We start from the raw sequence: 25,368 nt of genomic DNA on the forward strand, positions 1-25,368 counted from the left end.
TGACAAGGCGAAAGAGAGGCATGGACGTGTATACACTACCAAACGTAAGGTAGATAGATAGTGGGAAGCAGCCGCAGAGCACAGGGAGATCAGCTCGGTGCTTTGTGACCGCCTGGAGGGGTGGGATGGGGAGGGTGGGAGGGAGGGAGATGCATGAGGGAAGGGATGTGGGAACAGATGTATATGTATGACTGATTGATTCACTTTGTTATAAAGCAGAAACTAATTAAAAAAATAAATAAATAAACTTAAAAAAAAAAAAAAAAAAAAAAATTAAAGTACCTTCAACATCTGGAAAGCTACCTTTATTAAAAAGGAAAAAAAAATGACATAAACCAAGACTATCCCAGAAAATCTGACACAGAGACAACATAATGAAAAGGTCAGTGAGAGCTCTAAAAAAATCAGTCAGACCCCGGGACCCACGTAAAAACTGACTCAAGCTTTCTGTTAGGCATTAAACTTACTCACTTCTCAGGTATTTTCTGGGGATGATAAAGAACCACTTAATGCCCTGTGTGGCTAACACTTAACTAGCATCTGGATGGATCTTGCTGAGGCTTTCACTCCTGGGTATTCATCTTTCTATGACATTTCCTGACTCCAAACAATGAGTTTAAAGGTCTCTGGAAGTGAGCTAAGGCTATATGTAATGAGGGGGTAAACATATGTAAGGTTTAGGGAAGGGTCAAATAGAAGCTGATGGACCTGTACAGCCAATGTACTAGGTCAACCGGGAACAAAATGGCTTTTATGCACTTACTTGACTTGTCATCAAGGATAACAACTCCCTGCTTGCTCACACTATATACATTATGGATGATGAACTTGGAGTTGACAAGATTAACGTCTAAAACTTCTTCTAAGGAATCCAGGCCAAGGATTTTCTGTAAACTAAAAAAGATAAATAATGATTAAATTAATTAGTTACTTTAAAAAAATCATTATCTGCCCAAGAACTGGCACTGTAAAAGATCAGTCTTTAGAATGTGCTGTTTTCGTACATTTCACCCAATCTTTGTGGGGCAAAAAGGCTAGACATTGCATATATAAAACAAACTTAAAAGAGATCATTTTGTTATTAACATAGTACTACACTAATTTAAAAACACAATACACTGAATGTCAAGAAAATGACTTTTTAAGTAAAATATTATAATAACAAAAACTAGCTTATCCAATGATGAGAAACTGCTGTGAGTACATCTTTATAAGAATTTAAAAAAAAAACTTTCTATGACCTTGTTAACTTTAATTACCTACTGTACATCAAATATCTAGGAGACCAAATTTTCCATTACATGTTTCATTAAGCTTAAGATTTCAGTGTAACTAGAAAGTTTAAAGACTTTTACATCACTAATTATTAGAGAAATACAAATCAAAACTATGAGTTACCACCTCACACTGGTCAGAATGGTTACCATCAAAAAGTCTGCAAATAATAAATGCTGGAGAGGGTGTGGAGAAAAGGGAACCCTCCTACACTGTTAGTGGGAATATAAATTGGTGCAGCCACTATGGAAAACAGTCTGGAAGTTCCTTAAAAAACTAAAATAAGAGCTACCATATGATCCAGCAATCCTACTCCTGGGCATATATCCGGAAAAGATGAAAACTCTAATTCAAAAAGATATATGCATCCCAAGGTTCACTGCAGCACTATTTACAATAGCCCAGACACGCAAGCAACCTAAGTGTCCATTGACAGATGAATGGATAAAGATATGGTACATATACACAATGGAAATTACTCAGCCATAAGAAAGAATGAAATATTGCCATCTGCAGCAACATGGATGGACCTACAGATTATCATACTAAGTGAAGTGAGCGAGACAGAAAAAGACAAATATTATATGATATCACTTATATGTGGAATCTAAAAAACAATACAAATCAACTTATTTACAGAACAGAAATAGAGTCACAGACATAGAAACAAATTTATGGCTACCAAAGGTTAAAGGGGAGGGGTAGGGATAAATTAGGAGTATGGGATTAACAGATACACACCACTATATATAAAATAGATTAAACATCAAGGATTTACTGTATAGCACATGGAACTACATTCAATATCTTGTAATAACCTATAATGGAAAAGAATCTGAAGCTGTACACCTGAAACTAACACAATTTGTAAATCAACTATAGTTAAATTTAAAAAAACAAAAATAAAAATAATTAAACATTAGGTAATTTTGTACCAGTGGCAAAAAAAAAAGAAAAAAAAAAAGAACTTTTAAAGTTCTATTCTTAACTAGTATATAAATGACAACAGAAAATTCCTAGAATTCAGTTAAATTATGTTTGCTAAGCAGCATAGCTGCAAATAATGCAATCAAATTTGAGAGTTTTATACACAGTTTCAGAAAATTAAATATGCAGAGAGTAGTAGAGAAGCAAAACAGAAAAAAAAAGAGAAAAATACTTAAAGTTCTCATTAATACCAAATGCACATACTATGATAATGTCATAGTCTTCCATATCTCTTCTACATTGGCCTCTGTCAGCTGTCTGCGGTGGACAAGACGGCAAGCCGGCACCTCTCCAATAGCAATGCTGTGACGCTTGTACCACATCTCAGAATTCTAATTGGGGTGAGGGAGGAGAGTAAGACAGAAAGAGAGAGATTAAGTATTTCAATAGACAGAGGTATGATTTTATGAGAAATTTCTTTGATTTGGTTATTTTTAACTTGTTTTAAAATAATAATTTGAAACATTAACTTTCTTTGCATGGACTGCAGAGTAATAAAGTATGACTCAAATATCAGGTCATATCATAAATGAATATTCAAGAATTGCAAAAGAGCTATGGCAATAAGCATGACATTAGCTATTTTTCCCTGTGGGAGTTCCAACTAATCAGTGTAGTAGCAGTAAAATAAAATTTCATTAATTCAAACTAATTAATATCGAGGAATATCTATCCAAATTCACACACTGTCCAAATTAAGTGATTGTTTAAAATAACATTAAAGTCTATTACTTTGAAGAATTCTCTGTTTTTTATAAGGAAAGATCAAATAAGTACAATGTTAGATAGCAGGCCCCAGATCTTAGGCATCTGAAGAAGGCAGGAAAAAAAAGAGCTCCACAAGGACAGCTGCAGATGGCCAGGAAGAAAAACTAAAGCCCAGAGAAGTTAAGTAATTTGCTCAAAGTCACACAGTTTTAGCGCTTCAACATTCTTAGCACCTCCCTTCTCACATTTAGGCTACTACACAAAAATCTTAAAATTTCCTTTTGGTAATCACAGAGAGGAACTATGAACTTTTAAAGGCAAAACATATAAGAAATCACCTACAAAGGATTTTTATAATAGTTTTTTGCATAAGTGTCATTATAGAAAAATCTTATTAATTGGAAAAAATGAACTGGAAAGTTGTTTTTTTGATGTGGTTTTTGGTTTCGTTTTTGGAGAATTACTGAACTACAAAAGAAACTTGAAGGTCACATGGATTTGTGACTTTTTTTTTTTTTTAAGTATCCAGATTAGGTGTTCTCTTTTAAAGGCAGGAATATCAGTTGTTGCATTTGCCTAGCAAATCCACTTCTAAAAGTTACCTTAAAGATATACTCAACTATTTATCTGTAAAGGTACTGTTCATTGCATTGTTTACACACATACTGAAAAAGCTGAAAACATGGTACATATCTAACAGTAAAGAACTGGATAAATAAACCATAATCCTTTATAGACATGATGCAGATATTAAAAATGATGTTGAATAACATGAAAAAATGGACACAATACACTGTTCTAAGTGAAGAATATAGGCTACCAAAACAGCACAGCACGATCTCATTTTGTTGTTAAAAACATGCGTGGAAAAAATAAAACACAACAAAAATGTTAATATTAATTCTCTCTGGATGATATTATGAGTAATTTTGTTTCTTTTGTCTCTACCTATGAACAATTCTGTTAATAACAGCAATAGCAGTTAACAGTTCTGAAAACCTGTGTGTCAGGCACCTTCTAAACACTTTATAGATAGGAAGTCACTTGATTCTCATAATGACCTTACCCCAGCGGGGTGTTTTCATTCCACTTTCACCAAAAAGAAAACTGAGACACAGACACAGTGAATAAAACAGAGAAACAAGATCACACAGCTAGTAAATGAAGGAGCCAAGATTCAAATCCAGCAGTCTGTCTCCGGAGCTCACACTTGTACTACTCTCCACATTACACTGCCCCTCAGCAAACACAACAAATCGTTTTATTTGCCTCACTTCATTTTATTTTATAAAATGGCTAGGCAAGAGAGAGGATAGGACAGAACAAAAACAAAAACGAACAAGCAAAGTGGAGGCAGAGATACAAAGAGGGCAAGTAAGATAGAAGAAATGAATACGAGCTCAGGTCCTTTAAGAAAGATGGACTGGTTCTCTATTGACTACTAACTTCATCAACCTAAAACCTGCATAAAGCCCAACTGGGGAAACAGATCCTGCTCTGCCATTCTTCCTCTGGACAGTCCTCTTCCTCCGGACAGCCCAAGCTTTAGAGGAACTGTAGCAAGTGAGGCGCTCAAACCTCCACCACTTGATTTAGGGGGAAGTACAAGAAAAGGCAAGAGCAACATTATCAGAAATATACATACAGACGACCAGCGACATGACAAGCTGTGGGGGAAATGTTTGATGGATCTGAGACACTGGTATACCACCACTTCAGGGCTGATGAAAAATTAGAAACTGAAAACAGAAGAGAGAAGAGAGACGACACTGTCCTCTTCATTGGTGCACGAAAGTGTGCTAATGACCAGCTGGTCTTCCTAAAGGTTCACAGAACCAAAAAGAACAAAAAAGGGAACTTATTATATCGATGACATAAATACACATTAGTTTAATATGGGATTTTACCTCTTTTGTATAAACAATACTGGATGACATTATAATGAAAAAACGTCTGTTGAATAACCACTCTACTGATGGGGTCATATTAGGTGTTTAAACACAAGTGTTAAAAAAAATGAACCTGATTTCATGGAGCTGACATTTTAACTTGCTTAAGTACAGGAACTATCAGCTAGACCTTAATTAAGTTCTCCTCAGTAGTAATGAATTAAATAGTCCTCAAATACCCTTTGTGCTCACTCAGTCCTCAAATACCCCTTGTGCTCACTCTTTCAGAGTAGTTCCACTTTGTTTTCTAATAATCTATCATCGTATTGAATACTTGACTAGACTATGAGCCCTTTTGGAGGAAAAACCGTATTACATACAACTGCATCTGTAGAACCTGGCAGGATGCATGGCACACAGTAGACAATCAACAAATCTTTGTTGAATGAATGTTAATGACTTTCAAATACGACCTCTCGTCTAAGTTCTAGAGTTTTTATCTCCGTCTGCCTCTTAGATACTTCCATTTAATACAACCCACCTTTCTCATCAAACATATTTAAAACTACATTCATCACTGTCCCTGACAAATCTGCAAGTTCATATGGAGTCCCCATTTCTGTCACTGGTGCCACTCTTTTTCTTGAATTATTTTTTATAAAGCCTAAGCTGCTTGATTATTCTCTCCAAACGGAGATACAATATAACCTCTGTTAAAAAATTTTTTTTCTTTCAATCACATTGCCTAAAAATGTTTACAACATATCTTTGCAAACGTATGAACTGGACATCCAATCCTGTAGGACTAGATTAACTTAAAACATTGGTGTTAGTACGATTCTTAAAAACTGCCATATAAAATTTTTGACTGCATTTTATTTTTTAGCATTATGGCAATCTTAATAGTTTTCTACTGAGGATATTTCAAGGAAAAAGTACACCCCAAAAAAGGTAGTTTATTCTACAATGTGCTTAGGTTTCCCAAAAGTAGCAGAACCTACCTTTGTTCATATTGTGTCAGGACACACTCCACAATCTTCCATGTCCCAAACTTCACACTTTCAACTGGTAATAATTATAACAAAGTTCAGGAAGAGAAGAGAAAGAGAGAGAAGAGGAAAATTATAGAATAGAAAGGAAAAGGAAATTATAAGGGAGTTTTAAGAGAAAACTGCTCAGTCTAAACATATGAAAACAGCTACCATATATTCAGTCACAGTGTCAACAGGCAAGAGTGAAAAAATGCAAAAGCCAATCCTCCTGTGTTACTAGTCTCTCAGCTATTAACGGATGATATTGTTTTAAAGTGCTTTCAGACCATTGTTTCCAAGGGACCGACAGAAAAACTGGACTAAGCCTGATGGTTCACAGACTATTTCTTATCTTTCCCTCTGCTAGTCCTCCAGCTTCTATAATGGCACTTACCATCACAACTGGCCTCACTGGGATATTCTCTTGTGAAGTGCCTGGTAGGGGATCATTCCATTCTGGAAATTTAATAACATCCTTTTGATATGGGGGCCTCTTTGGATATGGTCTCAGGGGTGAGGAAGGAGGAAATCTAAAAACCAAGAAGAAAATATTATTGCAGTCAGTGGGAAACACAGATATTTTAACAATAGTCCCCACTTCTTTTATCCTTGAGAGTTTATATAATTCCAAACTTCAGTTAATGAATTCATACTTAAATCATTACACACGGCTAATAGTACCCAACAATGTATGATTTTCTTAAAGCATTCAGTCGGCCACAGCTGATGAGCCTCTTGCAGGGCATGCAGACCTCACACCTTTTCCTCGTCTTCTTGGCCAGGGTGGCTGCGCCAGCTCCCCACAAGGCGGACGATGAGGAGGAGGAATGATCCTGCAGGCAGTCTGCCAGATTGGCAATTTGAAGCACACTGTCTGTATGGCTGCTGAGTCTGCTGTAGGGGAGTGAAGGGCTGTCATGACGATGACTCCTGGAGCCGTGTGGCTGACAGGGTCTTGGTGCTCTGGCCGGGTGTCAGGCCTGAGCCTCTGAGGTGGGAGAACCGAGCTCAGGACATTGGTCCACCAGAGACCCCCCAGCCCCACGTAGTATCAAACAGTGAAAGCTCTCCAAGAGATCTCCATCACAACTCTAAGACCCAGCTCCACTCAACGACCAGCAAGCTATAGTGCTGGACACCCTATTCCAAACAACTAGCAGGACAAGTACACAACCCCACCCATTAGCAGAGAGGCTGCCTAAAATCATAATAAATTCACAGACACCCCAAAACACACCACTGGACGTGGTCCTACCCACAAGAAAGACAAGATCCAGCCTCATCCACCAGAACACAGGCACCAGTCCCCTCCACCAGGAAACCTACACAACCCACTGAACCAACCTTAGCCACTGGCGACAGACACCAAAAACAACGGGAAATATAAACCTGCAACCTGCAAAAAGGAGACCCCAAACACAGTAAGTTAAGCAAAATAAGAAGACAGAGAAATACACAGATGCTCCAGATTAAGGAGCAAGGTAAAAACCCACCAGACAAAACAAATGAAGAGGAAATAGGCAGTCTACCTGAAAAAGAATTCAGAGTAATGATAGTAAAGATGATCCAAAATCTTGGAAATAGAATGGAGAAAATACAAGAAACATTTAACAAGGACCTATAAGAACTAAAGAGCAAACAAACAATGATGAACAATACAATAAATGAAATTAAAAATTCTCTAGAAAGAATCAATAGCAGAATAACTGTGGCAGAAGAACGGATAAGTGTCCTGGAAGATAAAATAGTGGAAATAATTACCACAGAGCAGAATAAAGAAAAAAGAATGAAAAGAATTCAGGACAATCTCAGAGACCTCTGGGACAATATTAAACACACAAACATTCGAATTTTAGGGGTTCCAGAAGAAGAGGAAAAAAAAGTGACTGAGAAAATATTTGAAGAGATTAAAATTGAAAACTTCCTTAACATAGGAAAGGAAATAGTCAATCAAGTCCAGGAAGCATAGACAGTCCCATACAGGATAAATCGAAGGAGAAACAAGCCAAGACACATATTAATCAAGCTATCAAAAATTAAATACAAAAAAAATATTAAAAGCGTCAAGGGAAAAGCAACAAATAACATACAAGGGAATCCCCATAAGGCTAACAGCTGATCTTTCAGCAGAAACTCTGCAAGACATAAGGGAGTAGCAGGACATAATTAAAGTGATGAAGGGGAAAAACCTACAATTAAGATTACTCTACTCAGCAAGGATCTCATTCAGATTCCATGGAGAAATTAAAACCTTTACAAACAATCAGAAGCTAAGAGAATTCAGCAACACCAAACCAGCTTTCCAACAAATGCCAAAGGAACTTCTCTAGGCAGGAAACACAAGAGAAGGAAAAGACCTACAATAACAAACCCAAAACAATTAAGAAAATGGTGATAGGAACATACATATTGATAATTACCTTAATTGTAAATGGATGAAATGCTCCAACCAAAAGACACAGACTGCCTGAATACATACAAAAACAAGACCTGTAAATATGTTGTCTACAAGAGACCCACTTCAGACCTAGGGACACATACAGACTGAAAGTGAGGGGATGGAAAGATATTCCACGCAAATGTAAATCAAAAGAAAGCTGGGTAGCAATTCTCATATCAGACAAAACAGACTTTAAAATAAAGACTAGTACAAGAGACAAAGAAGGACATTACATAACGATCAAGGGATCAATACAACAAAAAAGATATAACAATTGTAAATATTTATGCACCCAACATAGGAGCATGTCAATACATAAGGCAAATGCTAACAGCCATAAAAGGGGAAATCGACAATAACAAAATAGGAAGAGGGGACTTTAACACCCTACTTTCACCAATGGACAGATCATCCAAAATGAAAATAAATAAGGAAACACAAGCTTTAAATGATACATTAAACAGATGGATTTAACCGATATTTATAGGACATTCCATCCAAAAACAGCAGATTACACTTTCTTCTCAAGTGTTCATGGAACATTCTCCAGGATAGATCATACCTTGGGCCACAAATCAAGACTTGGTAAATTCAGGAAAATTGAAATCATATCAAGTATCTTTTCTGACCACAACGCTATAAGAGTAGATATCAATTACAGGAAAAATTCTGTAAAAATTGCAAACACATGGAGGCTAAACAATACACTACTTAATAATCAAGAGATCACTGAAGAAATCAAAGAGGAAATCAAAAAATACCTAGAAACAAATGACAATAAAAACACGATGACCCAAAACTTATGGGATGCAGCAAAAGCAGTTCTAAGAGGGAAGTTGATAGCAATACACTCTTACCTCAAGAAACAAGAAACGTCTCAAATAAACAACCTAAACTTACACCTAAAGCAATTAGAGAAAGAAGAACAAAAAACCCCAAAGTTAGCAGAAGGAAAGAAAGCATAAAGATCAGATCAGAAACAAATGAAAAAGAAATGAAGGAAACAATAGCAAAGATAAATAAAACTAAAAGCTGGTTCTTTGAGCACATAAAAAAAATTGATAAACCATTAGCCACATTCATCAAGAAAAAAGGGAGAAGACTCAAATCAATAGAATTATAAATAAAAAAGGAGAAGTAACAACTGACACTGCAGAAATACAAAGGACCATGAGAGATTATTACAAGCCAATAAATTACTATATGCCAATAAAATGCACAACCTGGAAGAGATGGACAGATTCTTAGAAACACACAACCTTCTGAGACTGAACCAGGAAGAAATATAAAATATATACAGACCAATCACAACCACTAAAATTGAAACTCTGATTTAAAATCTTGCAACAAACTAAAGTCCAGGACCAGATGGCTTCACTGGAGAATAATATCAAACATTTAGAGAAGAGCTAACACCTATCCTTCTCAAAGTCTTCCTAAATATGGTAGAGGGAGGAACACTCCCAAACTGATTCTGCAAGGCCACCATCACCCTGATACCAGAACCAGGCAAAGATGTCACAAAAAAAGAAAACTACAGGCCAATATCACTGATGAACATAGATGCAAAAATCCTCAAGAAACTACTAGCAAACAGAATCAAACAGCACATTAAAAGGATCATACACCATGATCAAGTGGGTTTATCCCAGGAATGCAAGCATTCTTAATATACGCAAATCAATCAATGTGATAAACCATACTAACAAACTGAAGGAGAAAAAACATATGATCATCTCAATAGATGCAGAAAAAGCTTTCAACAAAGCCAACACCCAGTTATGATAAAAACCCTCCAGAAAGTAGGCATAGAGGGAAGTTACTTCAATACAATAAAGGCCATATATGAGAAACCCACAGCCAATATCGTTCTCAATGGTGAAAAACTGAAACAATTTCCACTAAGATCAGGAACAAGACAAGGTTGCCCACTCTCACCACTCTTATTCAACATAGTTTTGGAAGTTTTAGCCACAGCAATCAGAGAAGAAAAAGAAATAAAAGGAATCCAAATCAGAAAAGAAGAATTAAAACTATCACTCTTTGCAGATGACATGATATTATACATAGAGAATCCTAAAGATGCTACCAGAAAACTACTAGAGCTAATCAATGAATTTGGTAGGGTAGCAAGATACAAAATTAATGCATCGAAATCTCTTGCATTCCTATACACTAGTGATAAAATTTTTGAAAGAGAAATTTAGGAAACACTCCCATTTACCATTGAAACAAAAAGAACAAAATACCTAGGAATAAACCTACCTAAGGAGACAAAAGATCTGTCTGCAGAAAACTATAAGACACGGATGAAACAAATTAAAGATGATACAAAGAGATGGAAAGATGTACCATGTTCTTGGATTGGAAGAATCAACATTGTGAAAATGACTAAACTATCTCCAAAGCAATCTACAGATTCAATGCAATCGCTATCAAATTATCAATGGCATTTTTCACAGAACTAGAACAAAAAATTTCACAGTTTGTATGTTAACACTAAAGACCCTGAAGAGCCAAAGCAATCTTGAGAAAGAAAAACGGAGCTGGAGGAATTAGGCTCCCGGACTTCAGGCTATACTACAAAGCTACAGTAATCAAGACAGTATGGTATTGGCAGAAAAACAGAAATATAGATTAATGGAACAGGATAGAAAGCCCAGAGATAAACCCACACACATATGGTCACCTTATCTTTGATAAAGAATGCAAGAGTATACAATGGAGAAGACAGCCTCTTCTATAAGTGGTGCTGGGAAAACTGGAGAGGGACATGCTAAAGAATGAAAGTAGAACACCCCCTAACACCACAAAAATAAACTCAAGATGGATTAAAGACCTAAATGTAAGGCCAGACACTATCAAACTCTTAGAGGAAAACATAGGCAGAACACTCTATGACATAAATCACAGCAAGATCCTTTTTGACCCACCTTCTAGAAAAATGGAAATAAAAACAAAAATAAACAAATGGGACCTAATGAAACTTCAAAACTTTTGCACAGCAAAGGAAATCATAAACAAGACCAAAAGACAACCTTCAGAATGGGAGAAAATATTTGCAAATGAACCAACTGACAAAGGATTAATCTCCAAAATATACAAGCAGCTCCTGCAGCTCAATATCAAAAAAACAAACAACCCAATACAAAAATGGTCAGAAGACCTAAATAGAGATTTCTCCAAAGAAGATATACAGATTACCAACAAACACATGAAAGGATGCTCAACATCACTAATCACTAGAGAAATGAAAATCAAAACTACAATGAGGTATCACCTCACACCAGTCAAAATGGCCATCATGAAAAAAATCTACAAACAATAAATGTTGGAGAGGGTGTGGAGAAAGGGGAACCCTCTTGCACTGTTGGTGGGAGTGTAAATTGATGCAGCCACTATGGAGAACAGTATGGAGGTTTCTCAAAAAACTAAAAATAGAACTATCATACAACCCAGCAATCCCACTAATGGGCATATACCCAGAGAAAACCATAATTCAAAAAGAGTCGTGTACCACAATGTTCACTGCAGCTCTATTTACAATAGCCATGACATGGAAGCAACCTAAGTGTCCATCAACAGATGAATGTATAAAGAAGATGTGGCACATATATACAATGGAATGTTACTCAGCCATAAAAAGAAATGAAATTGAGTTATTTGTAGTGAGGTGGATAGACCTAGAGACTGTCATGCAGAGTGAAGTAAGTCAGAACGAGAAAAACAAGTACCATATGCTAACACATATATATGGAATCTAAAAAAAAAGGGTTCTGAAGAACCTAAGGGCAGGACAGGAATAAAGACACAGATGTAGAGAATGGACTTGAGGACACAGTGGGGGGAAGGGTAAACTGGGACGAAGTGAGTGACATGGTATATATACACTACCAAATGTTAAATAGCTAGCTAGTGGGAAGCAGCCACATAGCACAGGGAGATCAGCTCAGTGCTGTGTGTCCACCTAGAGAGGTGAGATAGGGAAGGTGGGAGGGAGATGAAAGAGGGAGGACATATGGGGATATATGTATATGTATAGCTGATTCACGTTGTTGTACAGCAGAAACTAACACACCATTTTAAAGCAATTATACTCCAATAAAGATGTTAAAGAAGTAAAAAAATTTTTAAAAAATTAAATAAAAACATCCATTCATTATGCCTATTAAATAACATTTATGAAGAAAAACAGGAATCAAACATGTGATGCATTTTTAAATAAATAAATAAATAAACCTTGGTCTGTCACTTGATTTTCATGATTAAACATGCTCTTAATGGGATGCTAGGGTAAGCCATTTCTTTCACCCAGCTCAAAACCCTTACTGCCTCATAACTCCTGCTGAAATTTTTAGGTGGTAAGTATGCAAATGGAAATTACTGACAGATAAATCTTCAGTAATACTTGTTGAGGAAACTAACATTAGCACAAAAATCATTTGGCCTAAAATTCATTTTCATAACTATTTCTAATAAAGATTAATCCTCCTTTCCTTGAATATCCAACACCTCACAATGAGACTGAAGCTTCAGTCTAAAAATCCATCTTGGAGGAGATATAAAGCTTCCCAATATCCTTATTCTGCCCTTTTATACTCCTTTCTGTTTTTATTCCCCCTGGGAATCAACATCATCATTCCTTGGATGAATACATAGAAGTCTAAAGAACAATAGAGGCAATTAAATACATATTTTTCTCAGAGCATCTTTTTCTGTTAGCTTGCTAGAGAAGGATATATTGCATTGCACTGAAAAAGCAATGCAAGAACTCTAGTTCTTAAAGTTGACATAGGGACTTCCCTGGTGGTCCAGTGGTTAAGAATCTGCCTTCCAATGCAGGGGATGCAAGTTCGATCCCTTGTCAGGGAACTAAGATCCCACATGCTGCGGGGCAACTAAGCCCACACACCACAACTACTGAGGCACACAAGCCACAACTAGCGAGCCTGCATGCTGCAACTACAGAACCCTCACACCACAACTAAAGAGCTCGTGCACTGCAACTACTGACCCCACACACCACAACTAGAGAGATGCCCGCACACCACAACTGAGAGCCTACGCACCACAATGAAAGATCCTACATGCCACAACAAAGATCCTGAGTGCTGCAACTAAGACCCAACACAGCCAAAAATAAAATAAAATAAATTAAAAAGTCGTTAGTAGGTAATGACTTTTATCTTCATTTTTTATTTATTTAAGCTGAAATAAAGGCTTAAAATCTTGTCCATGATATCCACAAAAAAAAATCCAAATAAACTATAAAGATCTTATTCATAAGGCAACTACAGAAATAAAGAATTTTAAAATGTCCACTCTTTACAAGGAAAGTTTGTATTGAGGTGAATCAGAAGAATCATAAATAATAAGAGAACTATGGAGAAACATTTCAAAAACAGTCACAATAGACTTCAAAAAGGATGACTAACAGAGAGAAGTTCAGCTTCATCTTCTCTGAAAAGAACATCCAATAACTGCACTTTACTTGAAAAGTCAGTTTTGAGTCAGTAAGGAAAAAAAGAGGTCTTGAAATCATTAAATCAACTTAAGGATAAATAAACTGAAAGACAGCTTAAATTTCTGGTACTCAAGTTACCAACGCAGGTATTTCCAAATGATTCCAAACTATAAATTAAATGCATCTCTAAAGTCAGTGAAAGTTATTCTACTTTGTAAATCAAGGCTGGCTTACCAAAGTCCAATCCTATTTCTTAGAAGCCAACAATCACAGCAAAAGTCCTATTTCCAGCCAAAGTATAGCATGTGTATGCACACACATACACACTCACTCGCATGCATGCATACACTCTCACATTCACATATACAATATTGCATATAATTTCAGGAATTCACAGACCACCCACCTCTCAATCCTCTAAAAATTAAACATAATCCCTACCCCCACCCCATCACTAATACCCAATGCTTACTTCTTTTCCCCATTCCTTCAACTATAGTGTGAAAAGTATGGACCTGAGTTCCAGCCTTGGCTCTCTCACAAACTGTTTGTCCTTTGGAAAGTGAAAGCGTCTCTAAATCATAGCTTTTTTACTTGTTAAATGAAGGGATTAAATTGGATGATCCATAAATTTCCTCCTAGGTTCAAAATACGTTTCTTGTATTCCCATACCCAGAAACAAGTAATATCTTCCAAAGACCAAAGCAGAATTTCTTATGTGGAGAACTGTGATTGATGAGATACTAGGGAGTCACTTTCTTCCTCTGCCCTGATAAGATGAGGTCTGTGCTATAACATCTGCAGCTGTCAGTACTGATGCGGTATCTTCACAGCCAACTGGCAACCTGACCTGAGATGAAATGCAAAAGAGCTCCCTCTAGAGGACCACCTGTATTTTGTGCATTGACAGTTTTCAATTTCTAACATTTTAATCATGTCATCTCTATTCCAAATGTCACATTTTTCACTTAGGGGAATTAAGGCCCAAAAGAGGAACACAACTCATTAAAAGCCCAGCAGCTACCTGGCCAAGAGAGCAAATCTTGCACAAAAGATTTGCAAGTCCTTTAATAAGAAAATTATAAAGTTTTATTAAAAGGCATCAAAGAACTAAATTGATAGAGATATCATGTTAGTGAATAAGAAGATTCAATATCATAAAATGTCAATTTTCATCATGAAGATATATAGTTACAACGAAATTCCAATCAAAATATAAAGTTTTCCATGACACATGATAAACTGATTCTAAAATTTATACGGAAATGCAAGGGACCAAATATAATCAATACATTCTTAAAGAAGAAAAGCAAAGTGAGGTGACTTACTGTACCAGCTATTAAGCTAACTAAGATAATATGGTAGGAGGATACTGGTGGCATGGACCATGATTTCTCAACTCAGAATTTTTTTTTCTTTTTTTTTTAAGGGAATTCCTTTATTTATTTTTATTTATTTATTTTTGGCGTGTTGGGTCTTCGTTTCTGTGCAAGGGCTTTCTCTAGTTGCAACAAGTGGGGCCACTCTTCATCGCGGTGCGCGGGCCTCTCACTATCGCAGCCTCTCTTGTTGTGGAGCACAGGATCCAGGCGCGCAGGCTCAGTAGTTGTGGCTCACGGGCCTAGCTGCTCCGCAGCATGTGGGATCCTCCCAGACCAGGGCTCGAACCCGTGTCCCCTGCATTGGCAGGCAGATTCTCAACCACTGCGCCACCAGGGAAGCCCTCAACTCAGAATTATTGACATTTGGGTTGTATAATTCTTTGTCGTGGGAGGCAGTTCTGCACATTGTGCAGATCCACTAGATGCTGGCAGCATGTTCTCCCAAGCGTGAAAACCAAAAATGTCTCCAAATATTGTCCCCTGCAGAATGGCCCCCAGTTGTAAACCATGAGTAAAAACAGGCAATCTAAAACAAATACACACGTTTAGAAACCTGATTTATGACAGAACAGACATTACAGATGAAAAAGTACAGACTGTTCAATAAAGAATTCTGATCCAATTGGTTATCCATTTGGGAACAGTGATATTGCATCCCTGTGGCAGACTGCACTTCCAAAGATGTTTTGCAACATTACCTCCCACCTACACGTGCTTCTGTAATGTGATCTTGCCACTACCCCAACAAGAGGTAGAGTGTATCTGAGTCAGGGTGAGCCCTCTCTAACTGACTTGATAAACAGAAGATGGCAGAAGTGACAGTGTGGCAGTTCTGGGCACTAGCCTTTAACTAGCCTGAAACTTTCTTCCTGCCTCTTGGAACTCTTGCTCTTGTATCATTCATTCTTGCAAAGCTCCCTCTTGGAAACCAGTCATCATGTAAGAAGTGCGACTACCCTGAGCCCAGCATGCTGTGAGATGCCTAAGCAACAGGAAGAGGCCCTAGAAGATGAGACCCTGTGTGGAAAGAAATTGAGGTCAAGGAGCACCAAAGTTCCAGACTTGTGGATGAAGAAGTTATCATGGAGGTGGATTCCTCAGCCTCAGCAGCCTCAGCTGATGTTCAGCTAAGTCCTTCCAAATTCCCAACCCACAAAATTACGTAAAAATTACAATGATTGTTTTAAGCCACTAGGTTTGGGCATAGCTTTGTTACACAACAATAGATAACCAGAACAGAAGTGTGTGGCATCAGGGCCAGGCAGTGAGTGGAGGTCTGAAGGAGCTCAGAGAGACTTGTTAGTGGAGGCTGGAAGAACAGCGAGGAAGCTGTTATTGGAAGACGGAGAAAGACCCATGTTACACAGTGGCCTAAAGTTCAGTTAAAACTGGCACCTTCGGTAACAAGGAAAATACAAAAGGTGGATCTTAGGAGTTTTCCAGGATGAATGTTCAAAGTGCCGACTTGTTTCTTTTAGCCTTGATAACAGGATATAGACAGAGAGAGAGAAACTGAAGAAGGAACTTCTCAGTTTTTAAGCAGAATTTAGAGGCAATAAAAAGGAGTCGTGACTTAAATGATTCGAAAACAAAGCTATTTCTCATCCTTCATCTCTCCCAGCAAAAGGTTCTCAAAGTAAAAATGGTCTTACAACAAATATCAGATTCAAGATGTTTCTAGTAAACTACTATCTCAGAGTAGTCACAAGTGTGTGGCTATACAACTTTTGCTATAACTTCAGGAAGATTTAAGGTAGCACCTTATAAAGCAGTACTTTAAGAATCTTAAGAGTGTCGTACCACAGCAGACTTATAACAGCCCAAGGCAGGGGAGAGTCTATCTCAAAGAGATTTATGAGTGTGACTTTTGTCTAATGGATTAAAGCACAATGAAATTCAGAGAAAAGCCACAGCATTTTAAAGATAATAGTACTAACAGAATCACCAGCCAGTTGGACTAAAAAAGAAACAATTCAAAATTAAAAGAACAGTCAAGAATCTCAAGCTTCTATAAGCAGGAAGCATCTGAGAAAGCTTTCCACTGCAGTCATGGGCCAGAATGACTCAGAAATTAGAGCTAAGAGTACAAGGGTGTAGGCAGGAACCACATAGAATCACTCCCAGGAAGCAGAACTGTGACCTAATCAAGGAATGGCAGATGTATGTTCAACTGCACTTTTTTTTTTTTTTAGGCATCAAATGGCTTCCTCCTAATTTATTAAATTTATTTATTCATTTTTGGCTGTGGTGGGTCTTCATTGTTGTGTGCGGGCTTTCTCTAGCTGCAACAACTGGGGGCTGCTCTTCGTTGCAGTGCGCAGGCTTCTCATCGTAGTGGCTTCTCTTTGTTGCGGAGCACAGGCTCTAGGTGTGTGGGCTTCAGTAGTTGTGGGGTGTGGGCTCAGTAGCTGTGGCTCGCGGGCTCTACAGCGCAGGCTCAGTAGTTGTGGTGCACGGGCTTAGTTGCTCCACGGCATGTGGGATCTTCCTGGACCAGGGTTCGAACCCGTGTCCCCTGCATTGGCAGGAGGATTCTTAACCACTGCACCACCAGGGAAGTCCCTCAACTGAATTTTAGAAGTGCAATGTATGGGCTACTGATTCCTGTATGTGATGCCATAACAGGATGAATTTTGAGAGTCTTGAGGAAGGGGGTGAATATAGTTTGCAAACGAACGTTATTGTGGTCAGATTGTATTTTTCAAGGATGGCCATGACAATATCTCCCATTCTTTATGCCTCTTCCACAATGTGACTTTAACACTCCCCATCAACGGGAGGAGATTATTTCTCTACTCCTTTGAACATGAGTGAGCTCTGTGATTCTTCTGAATAAATAGAATAAGCAGAAGCGACACTTTGCCAACTCAGGCATAGATCTTAGCTGCCTGGCAGTTTCCTCTTCTTGCCTATTGTAAATACTTGCTCTTGGGATGTTCATTCTTGGAACATACCTCTTAGAAGCCAACAACCCCATAAGAATAGCAACTACTCTAAGCCCATCATGCTGCAAGAAGCACAAGCCATGGGAGATGCCCTAGAGAATAAAAGCTCATGTAGAAAGAGAAAGGAGCCAGGAAGCACAAAGACACCACTATTGTGAGCAGAGAAAGAAGCCATCTTGGAAGCAAATTTTCTAGCCCAACTAATGCCTTGTGGGTAAGGGGCAAACTGCCAGCTGAGCTTTTTCTAAATTCTTGACACAAAAACCATGAGATAAATAAAATGGTTGCTTTCAGCCACTGAAGTTTGGGGTAAATTGTTTTTCAGCAGTAGAAAACCGGAACAATCCCAAAATCACACTATGAATAAGAATCATGGGAAAAACCATAAAACTCAGGGCACAATATAAGAAAATATCTCTCTGACCTTGGACAATAAAGGAATTTTTTTAAGCAAGACATAAAAACCACACGGTATAAAAAAAATGCCTGATACATTCACTTACATCACAATTAAAAACTTTTCTGTTCATCAAGACACCATAAGGTGAAAAAAAAGTGAGATTTTGTAATCTATATAATTGACAAAGGATTAATATCCAGAATATTTTTTTAAACTGCTAAGGATTTATAAGAAATAAAAATCCTATAGAGAAGACAAAGACATGAAGCAGGCATTTCCAGGTGTGGAATCAGGAATGATGAATAAACATATAAAAAGATACTTAATCTCGGGGTGGGGGAGGATAAATTAGGAGTGTGGGATTAACAGATACACACGACCATGTACAAAATAAACAACAGGGATTTACTGTATAGGACAGGGAACTACATTCAATATCTTGAAATAATGGAAAAGAATCAAAAAATAAAGAATATATGAAACCAAGTCATTTTGTTGTACACCTGATACTAACACAATATTGTAAATCAACTATACTTCAATTTAAAAAAAAGATACTTAATCTCATTAGCAATCAAGGAAATTCAAAATAACATCACAATAAAAGATCATTTCACAGATCGGCAAAAGGTAGAGTCAGTCAATATCAAATATTTTCTACTACTGAAATAAAAATTTGCATATTCACTACGGAAAACAGCTGGCATGACCTAGTAAAGTTGAACATGCACGTATGAACATACCCATATCCTGTATACTAATTCCATTCCTCGGTAACTCTGGGTAACCTAAAGAAACACACATGTGCAAAGGATACAATGTTCATAAATGTGGATGGTGGCATTGTTTATAATAGCAAAAAACTCAAAGCAACCCAAATCTCTACTGACAGGAGAAGAGACAGATTACAGAGATTATATCAATATAATAGAACATAATATAGCTGAGGAAATTCCACAACTATAATTAAACACACCAACATGGATGAAATCTCAAAAATCATGAGCAACAAAAGAATAAGTCAGAGAACATACACTCTTTGATATCTTTAATATAAAGTTCAAAACAAAGAAAAATGTTTCAAACAAAAATAGTATACTGTTTAAGGATACAAATCTGAGTGTTAAAACAATAAAGAAAAGCAAGGAAATGATTAACACATTAACAAATGAGGTCAGGACATTGATGACCTCTCTAGAGAAGAAATAAACTGTGGGTAGTTAAGTGTTTGCTTTATTATTCCTATATAAATTGTTCAAATATAGTTTATACACTCTTGCATGAAAAATGTATTTCTCAAGATTGAGGACATTCAAATAGAGCAGAGCTCTCGCTAGTGGGCAACATTTGTCTTTAAAAACTATAGGGAATTCCCCGGCGGTCCAGTGGTTGGGACTCCTTGCTTTCGTTGCCAAGGGCCCGGGTTCGCTCCCCTAATTGGGGAGCTGGGATCCTGCAGGCTGCAAGGCATGGCCAAAAAATAAATAAATAAACACCAACTATAAATTTAATCCCAACATGATCATGGATTCCAAAATTATAAAGTCCCCTTAGAATGATCTAGCACAAACTCCATATTTGCACACTGAAAAATCTGAGGCCAGAAAAGGAATTGGCCACAGCTAATCATTCAACAAAACAACCCAGGTCTCCTACTGCCACGTCTGTTTCCAAATACTGGTTGGAAAAAAACAATTAAAAAATAATCCAGGGCTTCCCTGGTGGCACAGTGGTTGAGAGTCCACCTGCCGATACAGGGGACACGGGTTCGTGCCCCGGTCCAGGAAGATCCCGCATGCCGCGGAGCGGCTGGGCCCGTGAGCCATGGCCACTGAGCCTGCGTGTCCGGAGCCTGTGCTCCGCAACGGGAGAGGCCACAACAGTGAGAGGCCTGCGTACGGCAAAAAAAAAAATTTTTTTTAAATAATAATAATAATCCATACCAAAGCTACTATCCTTTGATGAATGTACTTGAAACAAACCAGAATTCATTACCTGATCAATCAATAAAAATATTCTAGGGCATCTAAACCCCAAGGAAAACAAAGTTTATAAATCTTAATAAATTTCACTCATAAATGACAGAGGACAGAATGACTTAAAGTCCTTTTCACAATATATGCTAAAATTTTTCCTTCAGCATCTATAGAAATTTGCAGCATCTACAGCTTTTACCACCCTGCCTCTTTGCCTTAGTAGCCTAAAGCCTTTGTATTAAAAAAAGCAATCCAGTAGTGATTATTATAGGAGCTAATCTCTCTGAGACCACTGTTTCCCAGAAACCTATGGGTTAGGCAAATTTATAGTATTTTTCTGGGTTTCAATATGCTCTGTAAACCCATTCAACATATTTTTCGAGCCCAATAGTGGTATATAGTACTGTATCACTTAAGTGCTGAAAACCTGCCAATGATTACATCTCGTGATACTGCTTAAAAGTGTATCAGGAACTAAAAGTATTTGAGGGAAGGACAGTGATAGATGAAGCTGGAAAAAGTTACTTGATAAACTAAGGAACTCTTTGAACTACAAGCTCAGAATCACTCTGTATTCTGTATGAATAAAGATTCCTCTATGAGTAAAGAATCAAATGAGTATTTTCAAGAAGGGGAGAGATATGATCTGATCTGAAAGACATTCCTACTTTAGATCAGCAATAACTATTTAGAAAATAAATTCCATTTACAACAAAATAAAATATATTAAATACCTATGACAAAAAAATAAAAGAAATGCACAAGATCTATAGGGAAAACTACCACCATTTACAATAGCACCAAAAACATGAACTGCTTAGATCTAAATCTCCGAAACTTGTGCAGAATCTTTATACTTAAAGCTACAAACACTGCTGAGAGATTTAAAACCTAAATTAACTGAGAGATACACCATGATGATTTGGAAGGCTCAATTTTGTTATCAAATCTCCCTGAGCTGATCTATGGATTCCACACAATTTCATTCCAAATCTCAAAAGAAATTTTTAGAGAAATAACCAAGTTGATTCTAAAATTTATATGAAAAGGCAAAATAACTAGAATAGCCAAAACAATTTTGGAAAAAAAAAAAAGAAGTTAGGGGTCATTATCTGAATTCAAGATTTATTATAAACCTACTGTAATTGAGACGGTACTGGAGACAAGGTGGACATACAGGACAATGGAATAGTGTATGAATTAAGTCAGAGGGCTTTATACAGTGCTGGGTCCAATATACACATGAATACACATCCTGGGACCAAGGGGTGGAAGTAGGAGTAGCCCTTCTTACCACCCCCCCCAGTGACCCACTGGGGGACTTTGTGCTTCCCACCCGTACAACCCTGGGCTCTGCAGTTAGAAGTTCTGTCCCCCAAAGAGAAGTAAGTACTCTTGCCAGGAGTCATAGCAGGGAGCAACAGGCAAGAATAGGAACCCCTGTCAGAGCAGGGGTAACTGATCCTGACCAGCAGGACGAGGCAGGGCTGCTCTCGGCCCCCGGGGGCAGGAAGGAATGAATACCCGCACACCTCTTGTACTCCCTTGCCCCACTGTACCGTGAATGGGCATGTGCACAAACATCACACCTGAGAAGTGCACGGTTATCAAGGGTCCAGATTCTCAGAATGAACTTCTGGGTCACACTTCTAAGTAATACACCCAAAGTCTGCCAACGTGACAGCTGAGGGTGGGAGAATCTACAATGGAGAGTGGAGAAGGGAAAGAATCAGCATCAGTTGCATCCATGAGATCAGCTATAGCAACAGAGAACGTATTCTTCCTAGAAATTTCTATCTCCTAGATTTTGCCCCAGGAAGAAAGGCCTATAAACACATGTGAAGAAGCAGATCTGTGCAGCACCAGAAATGGACAGTGCCAGCCATGGAAGTGCATGGCTCATATCTCCCTTCAAGAGCAGCAGCCTCCAGGACAGCCTCCAGCCTCTAGCTGCTGCACATTTCACACTTCCCCCAGGATGCTTCCAGCACATCAGTGAGCACAGTGGGGGTATGGAGCCAGGCCAATCCCACCAGAAGACACAGGACTCCTCCAGCTGGCAACCTTTGCCCAAGGCCTCCCCATCATATCGGCCCGGCCGAGACCCTCTCAGAATTGCACCCTGTGGGCTTAGGCGCTTCCTTTCCAATTCCTCTTTCCTTCTCTGCTTTCCACAGAAGTCAGATCTGCCTCACAGTCTGAAGGCTCACCTCAACTCCTCTTGCCTTCCCTTTATCCTTTCCAGGTGCACCACCCCCCTCACCAACCCTGGCATTATAATGCCTGCACATCTAGTCCCTTCCTGGCATCTCCTTCTCTTCTCAGAGGACCTGAACTAACAATCTTCTATTAATTTGTACTCCTTTCTGTGTGATGACTTCAAATCAATTCAAACAATGTAAGTGCATGCTATGTATCAGCATCTTTCAATGACTTTTATAAGTCTAGTCTTATAAACTGCAACTCAAGGCAAGTTCCCACTCTTCTCAAAAAGTTACAGTTTTAGGATTAACTGAGAAGAATTGATTGATGCCCACTGGATCTATATCATAGTTGACCCTTGAATAACATGGGTTTGAACTGCGTGGGTCCACTTACACACGGATTTTTTTCAATAAACACAGTGGAAATTTTTTTGGAGATTTGCAACAATTTGAAAAAAAACTAGCAGACAAACGATGTAGCCTAGAACTATCAAAAAAAATTAAGAAAAAGTTAGGTATGTCCTGAATGCATAAACTATATGTAGAGACTAGTCTATTTTATCATTTACTACCATAAAATATATACAAATCTATTATAAAAAGTTAAAATTGGTCAAAACTTACACACAAACTCTTACAGACTGTACATGGCACCAGTTGCAGCTGAGAAAAAGGTAAACAAACATAAAAATGCAGTATTAAAACTGCATAGAATTAACTGTGTACACAATGTACTACTGTAGTAATTTAGTAGCCACTTCCTGTTGCCATTACAGTGAGCTCAAGTGTTGCCAATACCTGCTTAAAATGCCCTGTGACGCTAATCATCTCCACGGGAGCAGTTCATATCTCCAGTAAATTGCGTTTTGAAGTAAAAAGTGATCTCTCACTGTTCTCATGTATTTTTCATCATGTTTAGGGCCGTAAACCTTGCATAACACCATGGGACCCAGACAAAGTGCCACTAGTGATGCTGGAGGTGCTCCCAAGAAGCAGAGAAAAGTCATGACATGACAAGAAAAAGTCGAATTCCTTGATATGTTCCATAGATCGAGGTCGGAAGCTGTGGTTGTCCACCAGTTCAAGACAAATGAATTCAGTGTAAGGAACATTGTAAAAAAAAAAAGAAAAGAAAAGAAAGAAAGAAAAATTTGTGAAGCTGTTGCTGCCACTAATAATCCAGCAGGTGCAAAACCCTTGCACTTTTTGAGAAATACCTTTTTATCTCACACTGAAAATGCAGTTTTTAGGTAGGTACAGGATTGCTATAAGAAAGGCATATAGACTCTTAATATGATTCAAGGAAAAGCAAAATCATTATATGAAAACTTAAAGCAAAAGGAAGGTGAAGGATCTAAAACTGGAGAATTTAATACCAGCAAGGGATGGTTTAGTAATTTCAGAAAAAGGTTTGGCTTAAAAAATGTCAAGATAACAGGACAAGCAGCTTCTGCTGACCAAGATGCAGCACATGAATTCCCTGACACCATTAAGAAAATCAATGAGGAGAAACTCAGATATCTGCCTTAACAGGTTTTTAACACAGACGAAAGTACCCTATTCTGGAGGCAAAATGCCACAAAGAACATTTATTAGTAAGGAAGAAAAGTGAGCACCAGGATTTAAGGCAGGAAGGGACAGGCTAACTCTATTGTTGTGTGGAAACGCAGTCGGGTTTACCATCAGGACTGCCCTTATCTATAAAAAGCTGCTAACCCATGAGCCTCGAAGGGAAAGCTAAACACCAGCTGCCAGTCTTCTGGTTGTACAAGAAGAAGGTCTGGACGAGAACCCCTTTTCTGGACCAGTTCCATCGATGCTTTGTCCCTGAAAATATCTTGCCAGTAAGGGACTGCCTTTTAAAGTTCTTTTGATATTGGACAATGCCCCTGGCCACCCAGAACCCCATGAGTTCAACACTGAAAGCGTCAAAGTGGTCTACTTGCCCCCAAACACAATGTCTCTAATTCAGTCTCTACATCAGGAGATCATAAGGACCTTTAATGCTAATTACACACAGTACCTTATGGAAAGGACTGTCACATTATGCAAGAGAACCCTAATTGAGGGAACGTCATGAAAGTCTGGAAGGATTACACCATTGAATATGCCATCGTTGTTTCAGAAAAAGCTGTGAAAGCTGTCAAGACTGAAACAATAAATTCCTGCCAGAGACAAATATGTCCAGATGTTTTACATGACTTCATAGGAATTACTAAAGAGCCAATCGAGGAAATCATGAAAGATATTGTGGATATGACAAAAAAGGTGGAGGTTGAAGGGTCCAAGACATGGATCTAGGAGAAATTCAAAAGCTAATAGACACCACACCAGAAGAAATAACAGAAGACAACTTGATGGAGATGGGTGCTTCCTAACCAGTGCCATACAATGAGGAAGAAGATACAGAAGAAGCAGAGTCAGAAAACAAATTGACATTAGACAATCTGGCAGAGGATTCCAATGATTCAAGACTGCCTTGGACTTCTTTTACGGCATGGACTCTTCTATGATACAGGCACTGAAACTAAAGCAAATGGTAGAAGAAGGATTGGTACCATATATTACAGAAACATTTTTAGACAAATGAAAAAGCAAAAGAGTCAGAAATTATGAAGTATTCTGTAATGTTCACCAAGTGTGCCTGCCTCTCCTCCCTCCCCTTCC

At 38.0% G+C, this 25,368-nt stretch overlaps 1 protein-coding gene across 2 annotated transcripts in view; it reads right to left on the reverse strand.

The window, feature by feature from the left end:
- DEPDC1B (DEP domain containing 1B) overlaps positions 1 to 25,368 on the reverse strand; it is a 113,448-nt gene that overhangs the window by 60,679 nt on the left and 27,401 nt on the right. For both annotated transcript variants that reach the window (XM_081233386.1, XM_081233387.1), the window contains exons 3-5: positions 6,285 to 6,420; positions 2,467 to 2,594; positions 764 to 894 (exon numbers count right to left, since the gene is read on the reverse strand). In XM_081233386.1, coding sequence (XP_081089512.1) covers positions 764 to 894; positions 2,467 to 2,594; positions 6,285 to 6,420 — 395 coding nt within the window. The remainder of the gene's footprint in view (positions 1 to 763; positions 895 to 2,466; positions 2,595 to 6,284; positions 6,421 to 25,368) is intronic.

This window comes from Mesoplodon bidens (assembly GCF_964165515.1).
Source record: "Mesoplodon bidens genome assembly, chromosome: 4".
NCBI lineage: Eukaryota > Metazoa > Chordata > Mammalia > Artiodactyla > Ziphiidae > Mesoplodon > Mesoplodon bidens.